Raw genomic sequence first — 18,089 nt, 5'->3', positions numbered from 1 at the left:
GTGTTAGTCTACTCATCACACACAAACACACACACACACACACACACTCGGCGCATTAATCGGGATTATTTGAAACGTACACACAACAAATTTGGTGTTTAACTTTTTGGTCTGGCTTTGTGAGGTTTACGATAAATTAGCGACCTTAGTCATATATCAAGTTTATTAATAGCAATAGTTTTGCGATAAAATCGCGCCTACTTTTGTGATAAATATTTTTATGCGCTTCCGTGCTGTCTATAGTAAACTTTTTCGTTGTGCTCTTCGCCTTAGACCTGACTCAATATTTCCTTCGAAATTTGTTAGATCGAAAGATGCATTTATTTACTTAAATTGCAGTCATATTTTTGGGTCTTTCGTTTAAGACTTGGCTCAATATTTTCTGAGACAATCAGCTCAAAATTTTTCGATTTCTTTGAATTGCATAGATTTTCCTTAGTCTCTAGCTCGTTAGTGTTCATTATTTTCGACTCTTTAAACTATTTTGTCTTTCGTTTATAAACTGACTCAATATCATCTAAGAAAATAGAATTAAAATGTATTTAATTTCTTTTGTTCTTTTGCTGTTGTTTGCCTGCTAAAAGTTTCCATTATTTTAAACCATTCAAACTATTTTGTTTTACTTTTAAAACCTGACTCAATAATTTCTAAAAACAAGTGAAATTAAAGATTTGTTATTTTATATATTGTTTCATCATTCTTATTTCTTTTGCTTTTGTTGGCAGGTTGAAAGTTACTGCTATATATAAAACTCTTCAACTCAATATTTTTTTAAGAAACTTCAAATTCTAATTCAACTATTTAATTTAATAATATATCAATTCTTTAGAAATTCCTTCTTTATTTAATTTGTCTTTGAAATGAGTTTGCTGCTACATAAACTATTTCTTAATGTACCCATAAATTAATCTATTATTTGACTGCTTAGTAACTCCCAAATATTTATTATGCGCTTTCTTATTGCAAAGTCGAATTTCTCTATTATCAGCTCCACTAAGTTAGTCAACTTTAAACTTTAGTTCTTTCTCAGCTATAAATCTTGTCATTTTTCTGCTCGCTGTCCCATAAAACTTTCATACTTTCTTCTTTATATTGTACGCTTTTTTACGTTAACCGGAATCGCCCGTCAGGCACTTAAAGAACAACTTTCATTGCCGCCACAAGTCGCGCCACGCTTAATCAAGCCAGCGAGAGCGAAAATGCCAAAAGGCCAAAAATTCAATTGCACATAAAAAATAATGAAGTTTGCTGTTTTGTTTAACGTGTGAATGGGAAGTGGAGAAAGTGGGGAGAATAGAAGGAGGAAAAGCCAAAAAAGCACGTTTGACACTTGGAAGAGAGAAATGCACCTGCGGACAGAGTTTACTTCGTGGTAATCATCTTTAAGGCGCGGTTGTTAACACGATGATGATGATGGGCGCAGTTAACGATCGCTTCATTAGCATAGAAGTCATTTCATATGAAAATTACGCGAAAATCGAAATTAATTTTTAATTAATGCCAGAGTTTTGTTTTCAAAGGCTGTCTCAACGGATTAACACTTGCTTCGCAAAACTTTTTTCCACAACTTGAAACTTTTTTTTTGTGTGTTTTTGTCGCACGACACGCACGAGAATGTTAGCCCGTTTTTTTTTTCTTTTCTTTTTTTTGCTAAGTTTGAAGCTAGAGCGACAAAATAAAAACGCGGCCACGCGGTTCGTCAAGTCGTCTGTTAATGAAGGTAAATTTCGAACATCGTTTCGGTTAAAGCGAAAACTATGAAATTTCTTTATTCCAGTCGTCCCGACGTCGTCCAACCAACGTCTCTCTGTGTGTGTCTAGCTCGTTCGTTGTGTGTGCGTGTTTATTGTGGGTGGTTTTCTACGATATGTTTGCGTGCCTCATATCAGCCAAGTCTCTAGCTCTCTCTGTCTCACTCTCTCTCTCTTGGTTGTTGTTGTTGCCCCCCTCTAACTGGATTATAAAAATTGATTTTTAATTTTTATGACAATTTCCAACTGACTCATATTGTTGTTCGCTCTCTGTCGCCATTCCATTTTATATTTGCTCGTCTTCATTTGACCCCCAACGTCTAGCACTTCTCCTTCCTCCCACTCTCTCTCTCTCCCCCTCTGTCTCTCTCTTTTGCTGGCGACAGCAAACACATGGCTTTCATGCTGAACTCGGCATGTCAGCTTGTTTCTCTTGACAATGGGTTAACAATGTACAATTTACCGTGGTTACACATCATTGGGGAAAGGGACATAACTGGCGGCTTAATCAGATTTAATTGTTTTGATCGATCGTTGCACGCTGCCTCATTGTATTCACTGGGAATTACATACTCTTTGAGCATAGTTTGTATGGATGCATGTAGCCATCAAATGTTAGTTTTGTTGAAGCGATTAAGCCACAATGAATATTAGTCAGACAATGTCTAGGGAAGAGGTGCTTAGCCGGTTGATCGATTAACTAAAAGAGTTGGGTTATCTTCAGGGGGTAACTTCGATTTTTGTTATGTAAATATTTAGCAATTGATTTAAGGCGGAATTATTGTATGCGTAATTTCTATTTATGGTTTTCGTAATGCAAATTCTAAAAATTAAAGCGTAATTTCTGCTTATTATTTAGTAATGTAAATTAAGGTATTTAATTCTTTTCCTATTTATGTTTAGTAGGGTAATTTTAAGTATTCTGAATTTATACGATTTTTTTATTTATGTTTTAGTAATGGAAATTTTTTCATAAGACTTCTGAAGACGTTAACAATTTATAATTAATTTGAATTTATGATTAAGTAAGGCTATTCTAAATACTTTGAATTTATTAGTAATTTCTTTTTACGATTTAGTAATGTAAGTTTAAGTTTTCTGAACTTATGTGTAAACTCCATCCATGTTTAAGTAATGTAAATTCAAAAGTTTTTTTTTTTATTAAAAGTAGTTCATACTTTTGTAAAATCAATGTGGATTTATTCAATTCATATACTGAACAGTATACAACATTTTTAATTTTTTGGATTTTACTATTATATTGTTCAATGTAACTATTTCTTACTTATTGATTTATTTAAATCATATATTGAACAATATAAATATTTCATATTTATTTATTTCTTTTTTTTTGAGTGAACAAATGAATTCAACTATTTTGAATTTTTTTTTATTCTTTGCTAACCAAACATCAACTTATTTGCATTTGCTTTCAAACATTCAAATATTATGCAAGCCTCAAGGCATATTGTGAAAACCTGAATTTGTTTCAATTTCATTTAGGCATACTATTTTTCTTTAAAATAATATTATTCTGACTGTCCAAGCAGCCTTTGGCATCAGCTGCAAATTTCTGCAACATTGAACTCATTAAAGCAGTCTTTTGATGTTTGCCAAAGTCTAGTCGACTCCTTTACCCATTAGTCGAGGCAATTAATAATCGTTTAGGGTACTTTTTGGTAAACCTTTTTGGACCACTGTGCCATGTCAGCCGCAAAGAATCGCGATGTCCACTTCGTGACACATTAATCATGACCCGCTCAACGACTGTTTACCTTTGCTGCTGCCGCCCTTCGTCGTGCGGCCGAAAAACTCCCTCCACTTGATGCTACCGACCTGAGCTTCACACAAACATACATACATACACATATATGTATGGGTTTGTGTGTGCACACTGGGCACACATTTTGGTCGCAGGACATTCGTTTGTATGCAAATATTTCAGTTTGTTTGTTCGCTTACTGTTTGCTGTTTCCTATTTGTGAGTTCCATATGGAAATTGGAAAAGTTTTTCATACACACACACACAAACACACACACATACATTGTGTTTATATGTATATTACGTATACGAAGCGTTGGCCTTTAGGTTTCGCGTGAAAGACACGAAACGAAATAAAACGCAGCCGAAGGGAAACTAAACACAAACGCACAAACTACATTTCTTTCTCTGGGCCATGCCAGTTGTCCTTTTGTGCGTTTGTCCTTTAATAAATTGATGGGTGTGTGAGTGAGTGAGTGTGTGTGAGTGAGTGCTAGTGTAGGGACGAACTGGCGCCAACCATCGTAATAGGCCCCTCGGCGGTGCTCTTAGTGGTCACCACACCCATCCTCTCGGCGCCTCGGGCGCCTTGGAATGTCAACTGCGTCATTCTTTGGGTGGCAGCAGAGCAAAAAAATAACTAAAGTGTGCTAGACTGTGAGATACCCGCTAGGCATTTTCAATAAAACCACATTCTAGAAAAAATACCAAAAATATACCACAAAATACTAAAATATACCGAACTCTATATTTGGTATATCGATATTGCACTACATTCAAAATATATCAGAGTATTTCATTCTACAACTATACCAAAAATATACCCAAAATACTGAAATATACTGAAGTCTATGTTTGGTATATCAATATTGCACTACATTTAAAATATATCATGGAGAATAAAATATACCAGATTGTCTGTCTGACACTCACTATTGCATTCTACAAATATACCGAAAATATACCACTAAAATACTAAACATTTACCGAATACTATATTTTCAGTATATCGAAATTGCACCACATTCCAAAAATATACCATAGAGTATAAAATATACCAGCTTGTCAGTCTGAGAACTAGTACGGACAGACTTTATAGGGTCAGAGATGACTTCTTCTGCCTGTTACACACATTTCCTGGGGCACAAAGTCTTAATACTCTTCTACCCTATGGGTAGCGGGTATTAAAAGCAGCGAGTACGCTAGCTTCGCCCCTTTCTCTTAGCAGTTCGTTTTGTTTTTTGTTTATTTTGTTTGGAACTGGGAAGGGGAGGAGGAGAGAGCTGTGGCTACCACTTCCAGTGACCTTGCATCATTAACTTAATTGCCGCAGGCAAGTCCAATTGCCGACTTGAATTATTCAGTTGGCTTTCTGTCCGTCGACCGAGAGTGGCAGCTTTTGTCTTTTGCTAATGCTACTCGCTCTTTCCTTCTGTCTCTGTCTGGCGCCAGCTGTCTGTTGGCAGCCTTTGAATGCATTGGAATGCCTCAGACTGAGTCGCTCAGTTGCTTCACGTGGGGCTGGCTCATTGTCATACTAGTCATAGTCATAGTCATAGGCCTCTTTTAAACCCCGACCACAGTCTCGTCTTGCTGCACGTTGTCTGCGCTTTGACAGTCACGTGCTGCGAGACTTAGTGCGTTGACAATTTCAACAAAAAGGCAAAAAAATCACAACCATAACACACAAAGTAAACTATGTTTTGTTTAATTTAGTTCTCAAAAGTTTCCTGGAAAAAATGCGTAAGAATTCGCAGACGTGTCTGCCGCTAATTGGATAACATTGTTGCCAAATGATGTAACTGATGATTTTTATAGTACGCTTTACATACCTGCATCGTCGTATCCAGTAAGAAATGACAACGATTCCACCCAATATTAAACCTCCCAAGGCACACCAAAAAAGGGTCTGAAAAAAAGCAGAGAATAAAAAAACATATTTTTATAAGATGCACTTTTTTCACTTTCCATTAATTGTCATTCGCTTTAGTGGCTTCATCAATTTAATTGAATACGCTTGATTGATTGTCTTTAGAGTGAAATGTCATGTTGGAGGAGGAATCACTTAACAGCTTTATGCCCAAAAGTTATGGGCTTCATTAAGTTTGCCAAAGTTTCTTTCAATTCTTTCTATTTAAAAGGGTTTTGCTATAGCTTTTTGACGCCAACACAAGTCATTGTGTGTGAGTGTTTGCGAAACCTTTTGGATTATAAGCTGGCTGGCACATCATCAATTTTGCAAACCCAAATGTCAATTGCATTGGCATTTTTGGATCGAAGCCAGGCCAACTGTGTGACATGGCCATAGAAATCAGTTTTACGAATCTGTCGCATCACTGACCCCAACTCAAAGAGAAAAACACACACAGATGATTTATTAAATTGAGTCCAGAGCAAGATAAATGTGTCACTGGCGATGTTCGTCTAATAAATTGCAATAGGAATAGGAAAACGGAAACCGGAACAATCTTGAAGCAGTTAATTAAGTGCATTGGCCTCTAAAATAACCATTAGACAAGTTTCCATCTCTCTCTGTGTATGTGTGTGTGTTTAGCACAGATTTTCGCCATTGTGAAAAGCCGCTAAATGAAACCATCAAAAGGCGGTCTTGCCTGGCACATGTCATCGAGGCGAGGTGGGGCGAAGTGAAGAGCACGGGACACGGAGTTTTTGTGCTCGGCAATTTGTAATTTTCCAACAATTTCAGCACAATAAAATTCTATCGCCAGTTTTGTGTGCAGACATTTTGCTAGTCGGCTTTTGTCTTTTGATTCCTTCCCCTAACATCAGCTGCAGTTGCAGCAGCAGCAGCTGCTGCTGTTAGAAGCGAAGTTCTGAGTGAAACTGGCAGGCTGCCAATCTGTTTTGGGCCCCCACACGAACAATGTGCAACGTTAGCCTTTTTCGACTATATGATCCTGGCTTGCATCCTGCCATTCTGCCATCTGCACTTTTGGCAACGATTCACTTTTCCTTTCCTGCCTTTTCTTTTTTTCTCTCAAATATTAATGGCACCATAATTGCGGGGAATGTTGAGGGAGAGAGTCTTAAAGTTGGCCCAGCAATAAAGTTTACGATTCGTCGCGACGTTGTCGCGTGAATATTATAATAAAAACCGTAAGGAAATAAAATGTTGGTGAAAAGTTCAAGGCAATATACTCACAATCCAGTAGTGCGTTTCAGTATGTTTGCTTGGATTCAGTTGCATCGCACGTTCCTTTCATTTATGCACGTCACAGTGGGTCTGCTGGAAAAGTCGGAGAAACGGAAAATCGAGAAAATGAAACGAATGAAAATACAAACTTTGATTAATGGAAAAGTTTTGATGCCAAACATCAACAACAAAGTCCAAAGTTGAAGCCCAATAAATGCTTTATTAACTTTTTATTAAATACTCGTACACTGCATATGGCTTTTTATTTAATTTAAGTTTCCGCAACTTTGCTTAAATCAACACAATAAATTCTATGTGGTTTTTGGTGTTAGAGTTCGATTTGATATCATAAAACTTAATTGGCTTTTAGTTAAGTGTTGTGGTAGCAATTTGTTAGACTTGGTGTCATAAATAGAAGTTGGTATATTCTTAGTATTTAAGTTTTCGATTTTCTGGTTGATAGTTAAGATATAATAAAATTGATGTGATTTTCAGTATTGTGATAGAAATTTATTTAATATTTAAGTTCTAATCAAACTTAATTGACTTTTTAGTTCCTTATTGATGCAGCAATAAGTTATTCTTAATATGCATGGGATTTTTAATATACAGAAATCACTAAAATTTTAGTATTTAAATTCTAATAAAACTTAATAGACCAGCGCGCTGCAGCGTTTCACTTTGCATTTAATTTAAGGTATTATCACTAATTTCATATTGTGTTTTAATATTTATTTTATAATAAAGAATTGATGTCCTTTAGTTAAATGTTGTGAGATCGTTATTTTAATCGGCAACAATAATTTCCTGTTTGTTAAGCTATCAGATTTCGATTAGTTATTTAATTTATAATAAAGCGTAATTGACATTTAAATGTTGAATGTTGCAGCCACTTAGTTTTCTCAATTGTTGTAAGCACGCTAACGGAATCAAGCAATCATTTACTATTAAGTTTGGGATATAAATGTTGATTACGTTGTGTGCTTTATCTTTATATTAGTTTCTAAACAATGTTGTTAACATTTCTAGAAATGAATATCTATATCTATAATGCAATCTCTTTGTTTATTTCAGTTAAAATATGTGACACGTTCTCATCTCTAAAATGTGGTAAGTGAAATGACTTCCTTTGTTACTAAATTTAGTTGTCTGCTGTAGACTTCTCTTATCTGACATCTTGTCAATTTGTGTTGGCCATTTAATCCCCTTCCAAGTGATTGAGATTTAATGTGCAGCACACATAATGTCTCAGTTAGAGCGTTAACTATTTATATATATGTTATGAGGTAATGTGTACATCAATATCCGGCTCATTACATTTCATTGATTTGTTTTACTAAATATAATTGCCCGAATGCAAACAATGGCGTTAACATTTGATGCTCTCTTTCTCTCTCTCTCTACTCTGCTCTCTGATTGAGTGAACCGACAGATTAGCTTCCCTCATCGAATTTCAAGAGCACTTAATTTCGGTAGCAGAGTCAGAGAAGAGAAGTCTCTCGTCTCTGCTCAGCTGGACGTCCAACTGGATGTGTTCTAGTGTGTTCTGGGTGGTTTTTGGAGTTTGAGGTTTAGGGGGAGGAGAACGAATCACTGCGTTTGATTTACGAGAACTTGCTCAATGGAGTGTGTGTGTTTCGAAAAATGTTCCAGTGCGTTGCCTGCGCTGCGCAATTATCATTATGACCATGAAAGCAACGCAGTGCAAATATGACAGAATGTGGATGCTGTATAGAGAGACAGAAGAGGAAGGGATTTCTTTTTTTGGCTTTTGCACGCTTTTGGCATTTACACAACGTGGGCAGGAGATGAGATGAGAGATGAGCAAATGGCAAACTGTTGATTTAGTCTCGGAAATGCCAGTCATGTTCTCGGTTTCGTGTCGCCTCTCGTTCGGCACGCGCCTGAACTTTGAACTTTCGCCAGTTGGACACACGTTCCATCCATTGAAGGAGCTGCTGTCATGCTGTCTTGAGAGTAGATTTTAGTCAACCCACAACCAAGTCTCGGATAATTCACTGAAGGAGTATGCAGATATGCCAAACTCTTGTCAAGTTTCTTAACTTATTTTGATTAATTTCACGGCAGCTTACGCATAATTTAAGAGACAAAAGCAGAGAGAGAAAAGGACAGTCTATACTTTTCACGCATATCAAATATGATTGTCTACCTTTTTGAAATTTCTACGGGGAAAATTCAAAAAGATTGTATCACTCAATTGGCTGTTAAGCTTTTGGCATTAATTTAATTTCCACTAGACTAAGCCCAGGTCAGAAAAGAGTGTTATCATTTAGCACGAAACTTGTTGCGACAACGCAGCGGAATTTTCCACTCTATGAACTACTATATATAGTTGGGGAATTAACATTTAACTTTTCGTGCAGACTCTGAGCACAGAATTAATTTAATTTCCAGCACACTAAGCGCGCGGCTTAAGAAGCCAAAAATAGTGCCGGCAAATTTGCATTTTTATACCTTCCGGAAAATCGAATTGAAAGCGTAATTTTAATATATTTGGAAGGTATAACTTATACCAAATATATCTTTTAGTATATAATAGTATTTGTCAGTATATTATTTTGGTAAACCGCATTAATTTGCTTTCCTTGAAAATGGGTATCTTAAAGCTTTCAAGTGTTTAATAAATGTTAAGTAAATTTTCAAACTTAATATTGCATGATTTATCTGATAGTTGACAATTGTTTTTCACTCTCTTTAATTACATTTGTTTTATTAAAGTCTATAAAAGGAATGAAGTAATGCAATCTTGAAAGCATTTCGTTTCGTTTAGACAGCTGCCTGACAGCTAGCTAGCAGATCGTATCGCACTGCAATTACTTTCAGTTAGCATAAAGTAATTAACGTTTTCCTTTGTGCGTTTTGCCGCGAAGCAATTAAGCAAATTTAACATGGAAATGGAATGCAAAGCAGCGAAGAAGCAATTGCAAATTGTCGTGCATAACACGAAAAATTACAAACGCCAAATTGTAATCAAATTGTGAACCACACCGACAGCAATATTAACAACAGCAGCAGCAGTAGCAGTAGCAACAACAACAAATAAAACAGGCTTCAAAACAATAACGAGAACAAGAACAAAACAATAATTCCCCAGTTGGCCATTTGCATCAAGTTATGTGTGCCGTTATTCACACCACACCACAAATGAGTGTAAATGAATGCGTTCGAGTGTGAGTGTGACTTGAGTAGCCGCCGCATGAGTTCGACAATTGAATGGGGGGGGAAATGTGAAGCATATGCCGCGAATTAACAAGTTTGCTTTATGGGCGAAAAGTGGCCTAATAAAAATATCAATAATGCGACATAACAAACACTCAACGCACACACACACAGACACCACAAATGCGGGCGAAGCGAGTAAATTACTCATACGCAGCGTATGTGCTTGAAATTTTCGATTGTTGTTGGCAGCAAGTGCAACTGACCGAACAAACTGTGCAACGCATGTGTGTGTTCATTTATCATCACTTGCTGCCTGTCATGTTGAGCCAGTCAGCGTGATTTGTCCCAACACCAAAGTCGATTCAACTTTCCTCGCAGAGTCTATAACTACAACTACTTTTGATGGCTTCACTAGCTAGCGTTCAAAGTTTTCTTCTTTCTGCTTTTTTTGTGGCATACTTTCTAGCTTGTTCTTGTTGTCGTTGCGTGTAAGGTCATAATTTTGATGGCGAAAAACTTTTTGTCCCAACAAAGCGCTCAATTTCGTGTGCTCACGCTGCGGGGCGTTGCCATTTGCCGTTGCCGTTTGCCGTTGGTTTGCCTGCCAGCCATTTACGACATAAATTAGAAGGACATTACACTTGAGTGATTAGTTAATAACATTAATTAACGCGCTCCCCAATCTTGCCCAATGCGCTGCTGATAAACGCCCATCAAAATTCTCTGACTCTGACTCTGACTTCGCACATTAAATTTCATGACACTTAGTGTAAGTGAATTGTAGCCAAGAGTGGAAATTTGATGCCAATTACGTATTCGAATTCGAATTGTACTCAAGAAATTGAGCAAGCATTTATACAAATTGTGCCTATTCAAGTATTTAAAGTGTTTAATTTTCATTTGGACCGTTCAATTTGATTTGTTTTAAAGTGATCAAACGGCTTTTAAATTAAGCCATGCAAATTTCTTGAAATAAAATAAATTCATAAGCGTCAGCCATTAAATTTTGTATACTAAACAATTAAAAGTGCTTAAGATAAAGGTGAACACTAAATAAAATTAATATAAGAAATAATTTATTAGTAGACAGGAAAAATACAGATTATATTCGCTAGTCATTGGGTAGGAGGGTATTATAACTTCGCTGTCCACAGCGTAGAAGGGTATTAAAGCTTTGGTATATCTTAGTATTTATTCAGTATATATTTGGTATATTGAAGTGCGTTTCCAGCATATAAATCTGGCACAGTTTTTTTTTACCAGTATATTCATTGGGCATATTTTTACTATTTTTCAGTATATTAATTTGGTATATTCTAGTATTTTCAGTACATCCATTTTGTATATTTTAGTATTTTCAGTATATTAATTCGGTTTATTTCAAGAACAAGACGGCACAGTTTTGTTATTCATTTGGTATATTTTAGTATTTTGTCAGTATATTATTTTGGTATATTTTAGGAATAATACCGCACAGTTTTGCATTAATTGAAAATGGAAATATTTGAAATATCTCCCGACCACACACTTTAAATTGTACTGTACACATTTCGCTGATTTATTCTAGTTCAAACAATATTAGGATTGCAGAATAGTAAATCGAATTGTATAGAACTGAACTGTGATAATATTATCTCTATTCTCAGCCTACAAAGCTGATGAAATTTGTGTTATGCAATCGTATTGTTGAACATTGTGATGCTATCTTTGATAGCTTTGCTGCATTAGTTTCGCATCTAATCAAATGTTTGCAAAGCAAATGAAAATATTATGCTGTAGACAATTAGTGCACTTTGTCTTATTGAGTGCAAATATTGAGTTTAGTTTGCCTCAGATATTCTACAACATCGAGCATTTCCGCCTGCTGCTAAATGGCAATGGTAATGGCCATGGCAAAAGCGAAATAGAGAAATGGCCAGAAGCATTTGGTTGCATTTGGGATTCTTTGCACGAGCCGAGAAGAAGAGAGAGAGAGAGAATAATGTGAAATGTAAATGAAATAAATAAACCTCGGCTAGTCGTTGCTCAGTTCCGCACAAGTCTGCACTGAAAATGGACGCCGGCAATTGCCATAGAAACGTATGTACGCTTTTTTATGCAATCGAGTTATTCACGCAACAAGAAGCATAATTAAATAGAGTGATAAAAATAAGAGAGAGTGTGTGTGTGTATGTGTGAGTTTGTGGCAGGCTCTTCAATGTGATTGCGAATTGCAAATGGCAAAATCTGAGATTAATGAAATGCATTTCTGACATTCCTTAAACGCAGCAGCAACAGCAGCACTTGCAATTGCAATCGAAATTGAAATTGAAAATGAAAATGCAATCAATAAAATTGATTGCTCTGCTAGGAGTCAAACGACCAAAAAAAAAAATCAAAAAAACACTGAAAACACCACTCAAAACGCAGTGTGTGGCAGGTGCAAAAATAAAAGAGAAATAAACAAACGCAGCTAGAAAACAAAAGCAAAATGTTTCTACGCAGTGAGTGCTAGAGATGAGCTCGTGTCGTGAGTCGTGAGTGCGTCAAATAACAGCAAGCTTTGTGAAGAGTTGAAGGTTTCTTTAACTGCTTCAACTTCTTTGGATAGGAACTGCATTAATTTTAATTTTTATTTTAGAAAAATAAATAAAACACTAAAGTGCACCGTGAGTTCTAGAGATGAGTGCGTGAGTCGTGAGTATGTCAGATAACAGCGAACATTGTTAAGAGTTTCAGAGTTTTTTAAGTGCTTCTACTTCTTGCGTTTATTTCAATTTTGTTATAGAGAAATTAATAGAAATAAATGCAACTAAATGATAGAGATTGTCACTTATCATGAATCGTGATTGCGTCATATAAAAGAGAAAAGTGATGTCGTGAAGACTGATTTAATTGGTGCTGCTTCTATTGTCATCAACTTCCTTTATTTGAATAGTATAAAGTACAGTATAATATACTTGTTATAAGTTAATACTTTGTTTGGCCAAGTTTTACACAAATTCTAGTGATGTGAGTAGAGATTTTTATCATGCTGTCCACTCTTTCTTTTCCATGTGTTCATGTTTACGATAAGCACTACTTCAATTACCATAACTTCTAGAGTTGCACACATGTCGTGTTCGCCTTTCGTGACCCCTGTTACAGTTTTTCCTCTCTATTTCACTCTCACTTTCCTCAGGCTTATCCCCCAACAACCCGAACTCAAACCCATCTCCAATGACTTTCTCCATGTGAAAGCTTCCTGCGAGAACGGAATTGAAAAACGAAATCACTTCGAGTGTGGGGCAGGTCAAGAATGTTGTTATCGAGACCAAGGCAAGTGCTCTTCTCTCTCTGTGTGTGTGTGTGTGTGTGTTTGGGCGTTCTTTGGGGGCGTGTCAGCTAAGATGGCCACTCGTTGACCAAGGAAGCATGACTTGGCTTGCTTCCTCCACTCGATAAGAGCTGTGAGTACATCTCATAAAATGCTCGCTTTCAAATACAATTTTTTATTGTCGAACGCGCTTTTGTCGTGTGCCGTGTGCCGCGTGTAATGGCAAAGTGCTAATCACATATTCGTTTGTGTCTGAACTCGATTTCATTTGCCGTGACATCAACGGACTCCTCGCTCGCAATGTTCGTGTCCGCAAACCGCAACAGCTGCCGGATGTAATAAAAGCACGAAGCGAGGAGAGAGAGTGGGAATCGCATGCAGCGGAAGTGCAGGCGGTAACCGTGTCCCCTGACTCATCAGCAACATCAGCAGCTAACAGGACGAAAAGGACGAAAACCTTATGGCAACCGCGCGCTCCAACGAACCATTGACCATTGTCCGTCATGAACATGGAATGAACTACGCTTTCGCTGTTGAGTATTGTTTGTGTTTTCCTCGTTGCCGTTGCCGTTGTCGTTGCCTTTGTGTCGATATACTTTATGTGGCACTCGTAAATTTTTTGGCTCCAGCTGCTGTCGCTCGTGACAAGCTGTCCGCGATGTTTCAGCTCTTTCTCTTTTTTGTTGATTATTTACGGTCTGTTTGATTGCACAACTATGTGTTTATATATAGCAGGTGGCATATATAATTGCCAGCAGCGAGAGAGGAAGGTTGCATTGTGTGTGGGATGTGGTGCGCTTTTTGGCTTGTCGTTGCTTAACATATTTGCCCACAGCCAAAACAAACACAAGCAACCAAGGCCAAATTGTTAAAGCTGCCTGCCTGCACCCAACTTAACTCGTAAGAACTTTAAGCAAGTTTCGAGTGCTGCCAACTCACTTTTCGGAGGTGTTGCCAACTTGTCAAGCTGGCGCTTCCACAGTTTTTATAGCAAAATTTAACTAGCTGTCAAGCACTTGACACTGTTGACTTTTGAAATGAGAGGGGGAATTTTTGAATAACCAAACATAAATATAAATTTAAAGCAACACTTTATAATACAATTTAATAGCTTAATTTCGGTGGTATTCCAGTAATTGAATTTATAATTGAATAATGAAATTAATTCGGATGAACTAAATTTTACAAACACCAAATTATATAACTTTATGCAATTTAAAATCGTTTAATTCAAATCAATAAATCTGAGAAAAAGTGTCAAATAAAAATATTAAATAAATTTCAATTATGCTTCATTGTTTACTAACCAAAGAACAATAGCAACTAATAAATCAATAGCAGAAAAAGTAGCAGAAAAAAAGTTTAGATGAATTGAGACACAAATCATATTAGTTGCTATTGTAAATTTGTTTCACAAATTGCATTCTCTAGGGCTCAATATTCACATTTTAATTGAAAAATATTGTTGTATAATATGCAATTGAATTTTCGGGGCTGCCCTCTCATGCAGTATGCAAGAATATATCCTGAATGTATGTGTGTGTGGGAGTGGAAGTGGAATAAATCATATTTATATTCGATATCACATACGGAATTCATGCCACAAATAAGTAAATACGAATGGGCGTATAGATATCGGATAACAGCGCGAATTCACACAGAGCAAACAAAGTGTTGATCAAATTTATTTTTATTAAAATGTCAGCTTCGTGCTGTCAACGCTGCTTTCTCTGCCCCCCGTCATTCAGTCCCTTTGCTTGTTCTGTGTCTTGTGTCCTGGGCCTTGGCGCCTCATGTCCTTGTTGACGGTTTTCGACGGTACATGTGTGTGGGTTTTGTTTTTTGTGGTTGTTGTAGTCGACACACCAAATTGAATTCAGCAGAAATCTCTTTGAGTTGCCTCTCACACATTTTTATTATTTTATAGCTACGGTGAAAAAAAGAAAAACAGAAATCTCCTGGCAGCAAGCCTTCGGCAAACTTTAGTGTTATTTTGTTATTGTCAAAATTGAAAAGTTGCTTGTGGCATGTGAGCAGCAATAAGAACAAGTACGAAGCCAAAAGTCTGCTTCAGAGAATTCAAAACTTACAAAAGCAAAAGCAAAAGCTGACCAACAAGAACTAAAGATTTCTGTGGAGAAATGGCAATTTATGTATACGAACTTTTTGGTTTATTGCAGCTAGTAAGAAATATGACATTTAATTCTTTCTACACAGAGAGAAAAAATCTAGACATCAAATCTACATAAAAGAAATTTTCGAGCCTAAAAAAACAATCAATAATATTTTTAGGTTTGAAAAAAATCTAAAATCACGATTTGTAAGCTAAATTTGCTTTTTAAGATTAAAAACAACTTATTTTGAGATTGAAATCTGTCTTCAAGAATGTTTTATTGGAGATTGAAAAGAAGACTGCAAATTTTTATTCAACAAATTTTCGATCTTAAAAATGTTTCCTAAAATGTTCTTTCCATCAAAATTTGCACTTAATTTCTGGTGTTTTTTGGCGTTAGCTGTGAAACTAGATTATAATCTTTAATTTCAAGATTGAACAATCCAGAGTTTTTGTAGATTTTCGATCTTGATTTAAGAATAAACTACTCGTATCTTGGTTAAATTTTGACATCATACATTCGTTTTTTTGCTGACTTCTTTCTGTCTATCATTTCACACTTGAAGCAAGTGTACAGGGTATATGCGAACTTAGTTTTCGCAGATACTATGCTGTTTTTTCTGGGATGCTTCCCACATGTTTACGCTCCTGTGCTCAGTGCTTGCTGTTTGTTATCCTCTCGTTTCGCATTTGAAATGTTGTGGCCCAGTTTTGCTTTGCATTTCGTATATAATATTTTTATATATTTTCGTGCCCGACGGCTTTTGATTTCCACTGAAAAATATTGTCCGACCGGCATTTGAATACTGTATGTACTGGATATATACTGAATATATATATATTTGTTATTTAATTTGCGAGTGTTGCACTCCAAGGACAACGCTGGAAGAATGCTAACCGGCCCTGACACACATTTCGCATTTAAGACCGACAACAAAATTGAGGAAACCCGGCGAAATTTTCGCATCAAAACGCGCGCTTGACGCTCGACGCTCGTTCTCAGTTTTCTTGGGCATGGCCGGTAAAGAGATTAATTACCCGAATCCGGCTGACAGTTAGCACATTTCCTGTCAGAACCGCGCACAGTTAATTAGCTGGGAGCCGGGGCGAGACCCAAAGAAAAGAGAGAGGGAAGGGGGAGTGTGAGATAGCAGTAGAGTTTGGGAGAAAGAGAAAGCGAGTGTGTGGCAAACGCGAACTAAACAAAACTGCTGACGTCAATCGACGCACAGCATCCGCAGGACACTTGGAGCCTATAGAGAGCACAATGGTCAATTACACGCGCCGCATTCGTTCGTTTCGCTATTATGGTCAACCGCAAACACACACAGCGAGGAAATGCAGAATGTGAAAGGGAAAGAGATTGTGACTGCGACTGTGATTATTTATGTGCAACTGTCAGATTAAAGCCGACGACAGTTGTCAGCGCTTTTGTTTCACATGTCAACAATTCAGGCTCAAGATTAGCAGGAATCAATCATCAAACATACGGCGAAAATTGCCACAGACTCTTTTTTTCTCTCTCTCTCTCTCTCTTTCTCGGGCGCGCAAATGCAAAATGAGAATTTCAATTCGTCTTTTGTTTGTTTTTCGTTTGTGATTGGTTGCATCTGCTGTTTAGCTGACAGCTGTGTCCTTGTCGTAAGCGAATGATGCAAGCGATGTTTGTCAAATGAAAACGTACAAGTTTCCACTGTTATTTAGAGGTGCATTAAACTGTTGAAATTTGGCGTCAAATGTTAATAAAAGTTTATTGTTATTTCTTGTTTTGATCAGCTTTTAGACTCAAAAAGATTATTATTGCTTAGTTGTCTATAACAGCTAGTGGTTTAAAAATGTATTTTACTGGAGTAAACTTTTATTAAAATCCAATTGATATTTGGCGTCAAATGTTAACAAAAGTTTATTGTAATTTTTAGTTTTCATTAGGTTTCATTATCAAAAAGATTTGCTTTTTGGAGGTGCATAAAACTATTCCAATTTGGTGTTAAATATTAACAAAAGTTTCTTGCAATTTTCAGTTTTTATATACAGTTGAGTAAACTTTCAATAGCATTAAAAAATTATTAAAATTTAAGTAAGATATTAATAAATGTTTATTGTAATTTATAGTAATCAGAGAAGCTTTTCTTTTTAATTATGGTGTCAAATATTACCCAACGGTTTGTCGAGATTTCTAGTTTTTTTTTTTAAATTTATAATCAAGAATTTACTTCTTTATTATCTGTTCTTACAACAGTCAGTCGCTTGAAATTGTGTTATATTTACTTTAAATAGGATTTGGCTACGCCAACTATCTTTCGCCAACAAGCTGCATAAATTATATTGTGATTGTGTTTCTAAAATCGTATTTCTATATATACTGCACTTAAGCCTGAAATTCATCAAAGTTTCCTCTCATTAATGTCGCAAATGAAGAGTGCTGCAAGTAATTTAACTTGCTTGCCAGCACAGCAAAGGCAACAAGCTTTACATATATGTAATGTGTAGACAATTTTATATATGCAGAGATTACTCCTTTCGTCACAGGCTACGAGAGGAATGCTTGAGAGCTTCACACTCGTCGTAAATTACAACGATTTACATATGATTAAAGAGCTGATTGTGTATGCATTCAATTTGTGCCTGGATAAGCGCTCAAAGCGTTGCACGTAAATCACTCGGCAGACACAACACACGCAACGCACACATATTTGAATACACACGTGAGCAACGTATCCAATTAATAAGGTCGCACATGTAAATGATTAATGATTGACCGTCTATTGGCCAAAGGGCAATGGATTGTTTAAGCTGTCCGTTCCACGTGGCGTATGCATAATTAAAATACA

At 36.4% G+C, this 18,089-nt stretch overlaps 2 protein-coding genes across 10 annotated transcripts in view; one reads left to right on the top strand and one right to left on the bottom strand.

Annotated features, from left to right (window-relative positions):
* Nucleotides 1-18,089, top strand: part of LOC133835085 (unconventional myosin-VIIa) — a 67,319-nt gene that overhangs the window by 19,527 nt on the left and 29,703 nt on the right. For 2 of the 3 annotated variants that reach the window (XM_062264947.1, XM_062264950.1), the window contains exon 1: nucleotides 11,873-11,929. In XM_062264947.1, coding sequence (XP_062120931.1) covers nucleotides 11,903-11,929 — 27 coding nt within the window. In that variant the 5' untranslated portion in view covers nucleotides 11,873-11,902. Of the gene's footprint in view, nucleotides 1-7,741; nucleotides 7,778-11,872; nucleotides 11,930-18,089 lie in introns of those variants that run through there. The other variant, XM_062264949.1, reaches the window with a different exon arrangement.
* Nucleotides 1-18,089, bottom strand: part of LOC133835087 (slowpoke-binding protein) — a 51,401-nt gene that overhangs the window by 24,312 nt on the left and 9,000 nt on the right. For 2 of the 7 annotated variants that reach the window (XM_062264954.1, XM_062264955.1), the window contains 2 exons: nucleotides 6,677-6,760; nucleotides 5,346-5,422 (listed from right to left, as the gene is read on the bottom strand). In XM_062264954.1, the coding sequence (XP_062120938.1) occupies nucleotides 5,346-5,422; nucleotides 6,677-6,721 (122 nt within the window). In that variant the 5' untranslated portion in view covers nucleotides 6,722-6,760. Of the gene's footprint in view, nucleotides 1-5,345; nucleotides 5,423-6,676; nucleotides 6,761-18,089 lie in introns of those variants that run through there. The other 5 variants (XM_062264952.1, XM_062264953.1, XM_062264959.1 and 2 more) reach the window with 3 other exon arrangements.

This window comes from Drosophila sulfurigaster, chromosome 2L, assembly GCF_023558435.1.
Source record: "Drosophila sulfurigaster albostrigata strain 15112-1811.04 chromosome 2L, ASM2355843v2, whole genome shotgun sequence".
NCBI classification, from domain to species: Eukaryota; Metazoa; Arthropoda; class Insecta; order Diptera; family Drosophilidae; genus Drosophila; species Drosophila sulfurigaster.
This window is presented reverse-complemented; position numbering and strand designations above follow the sequence as displayed.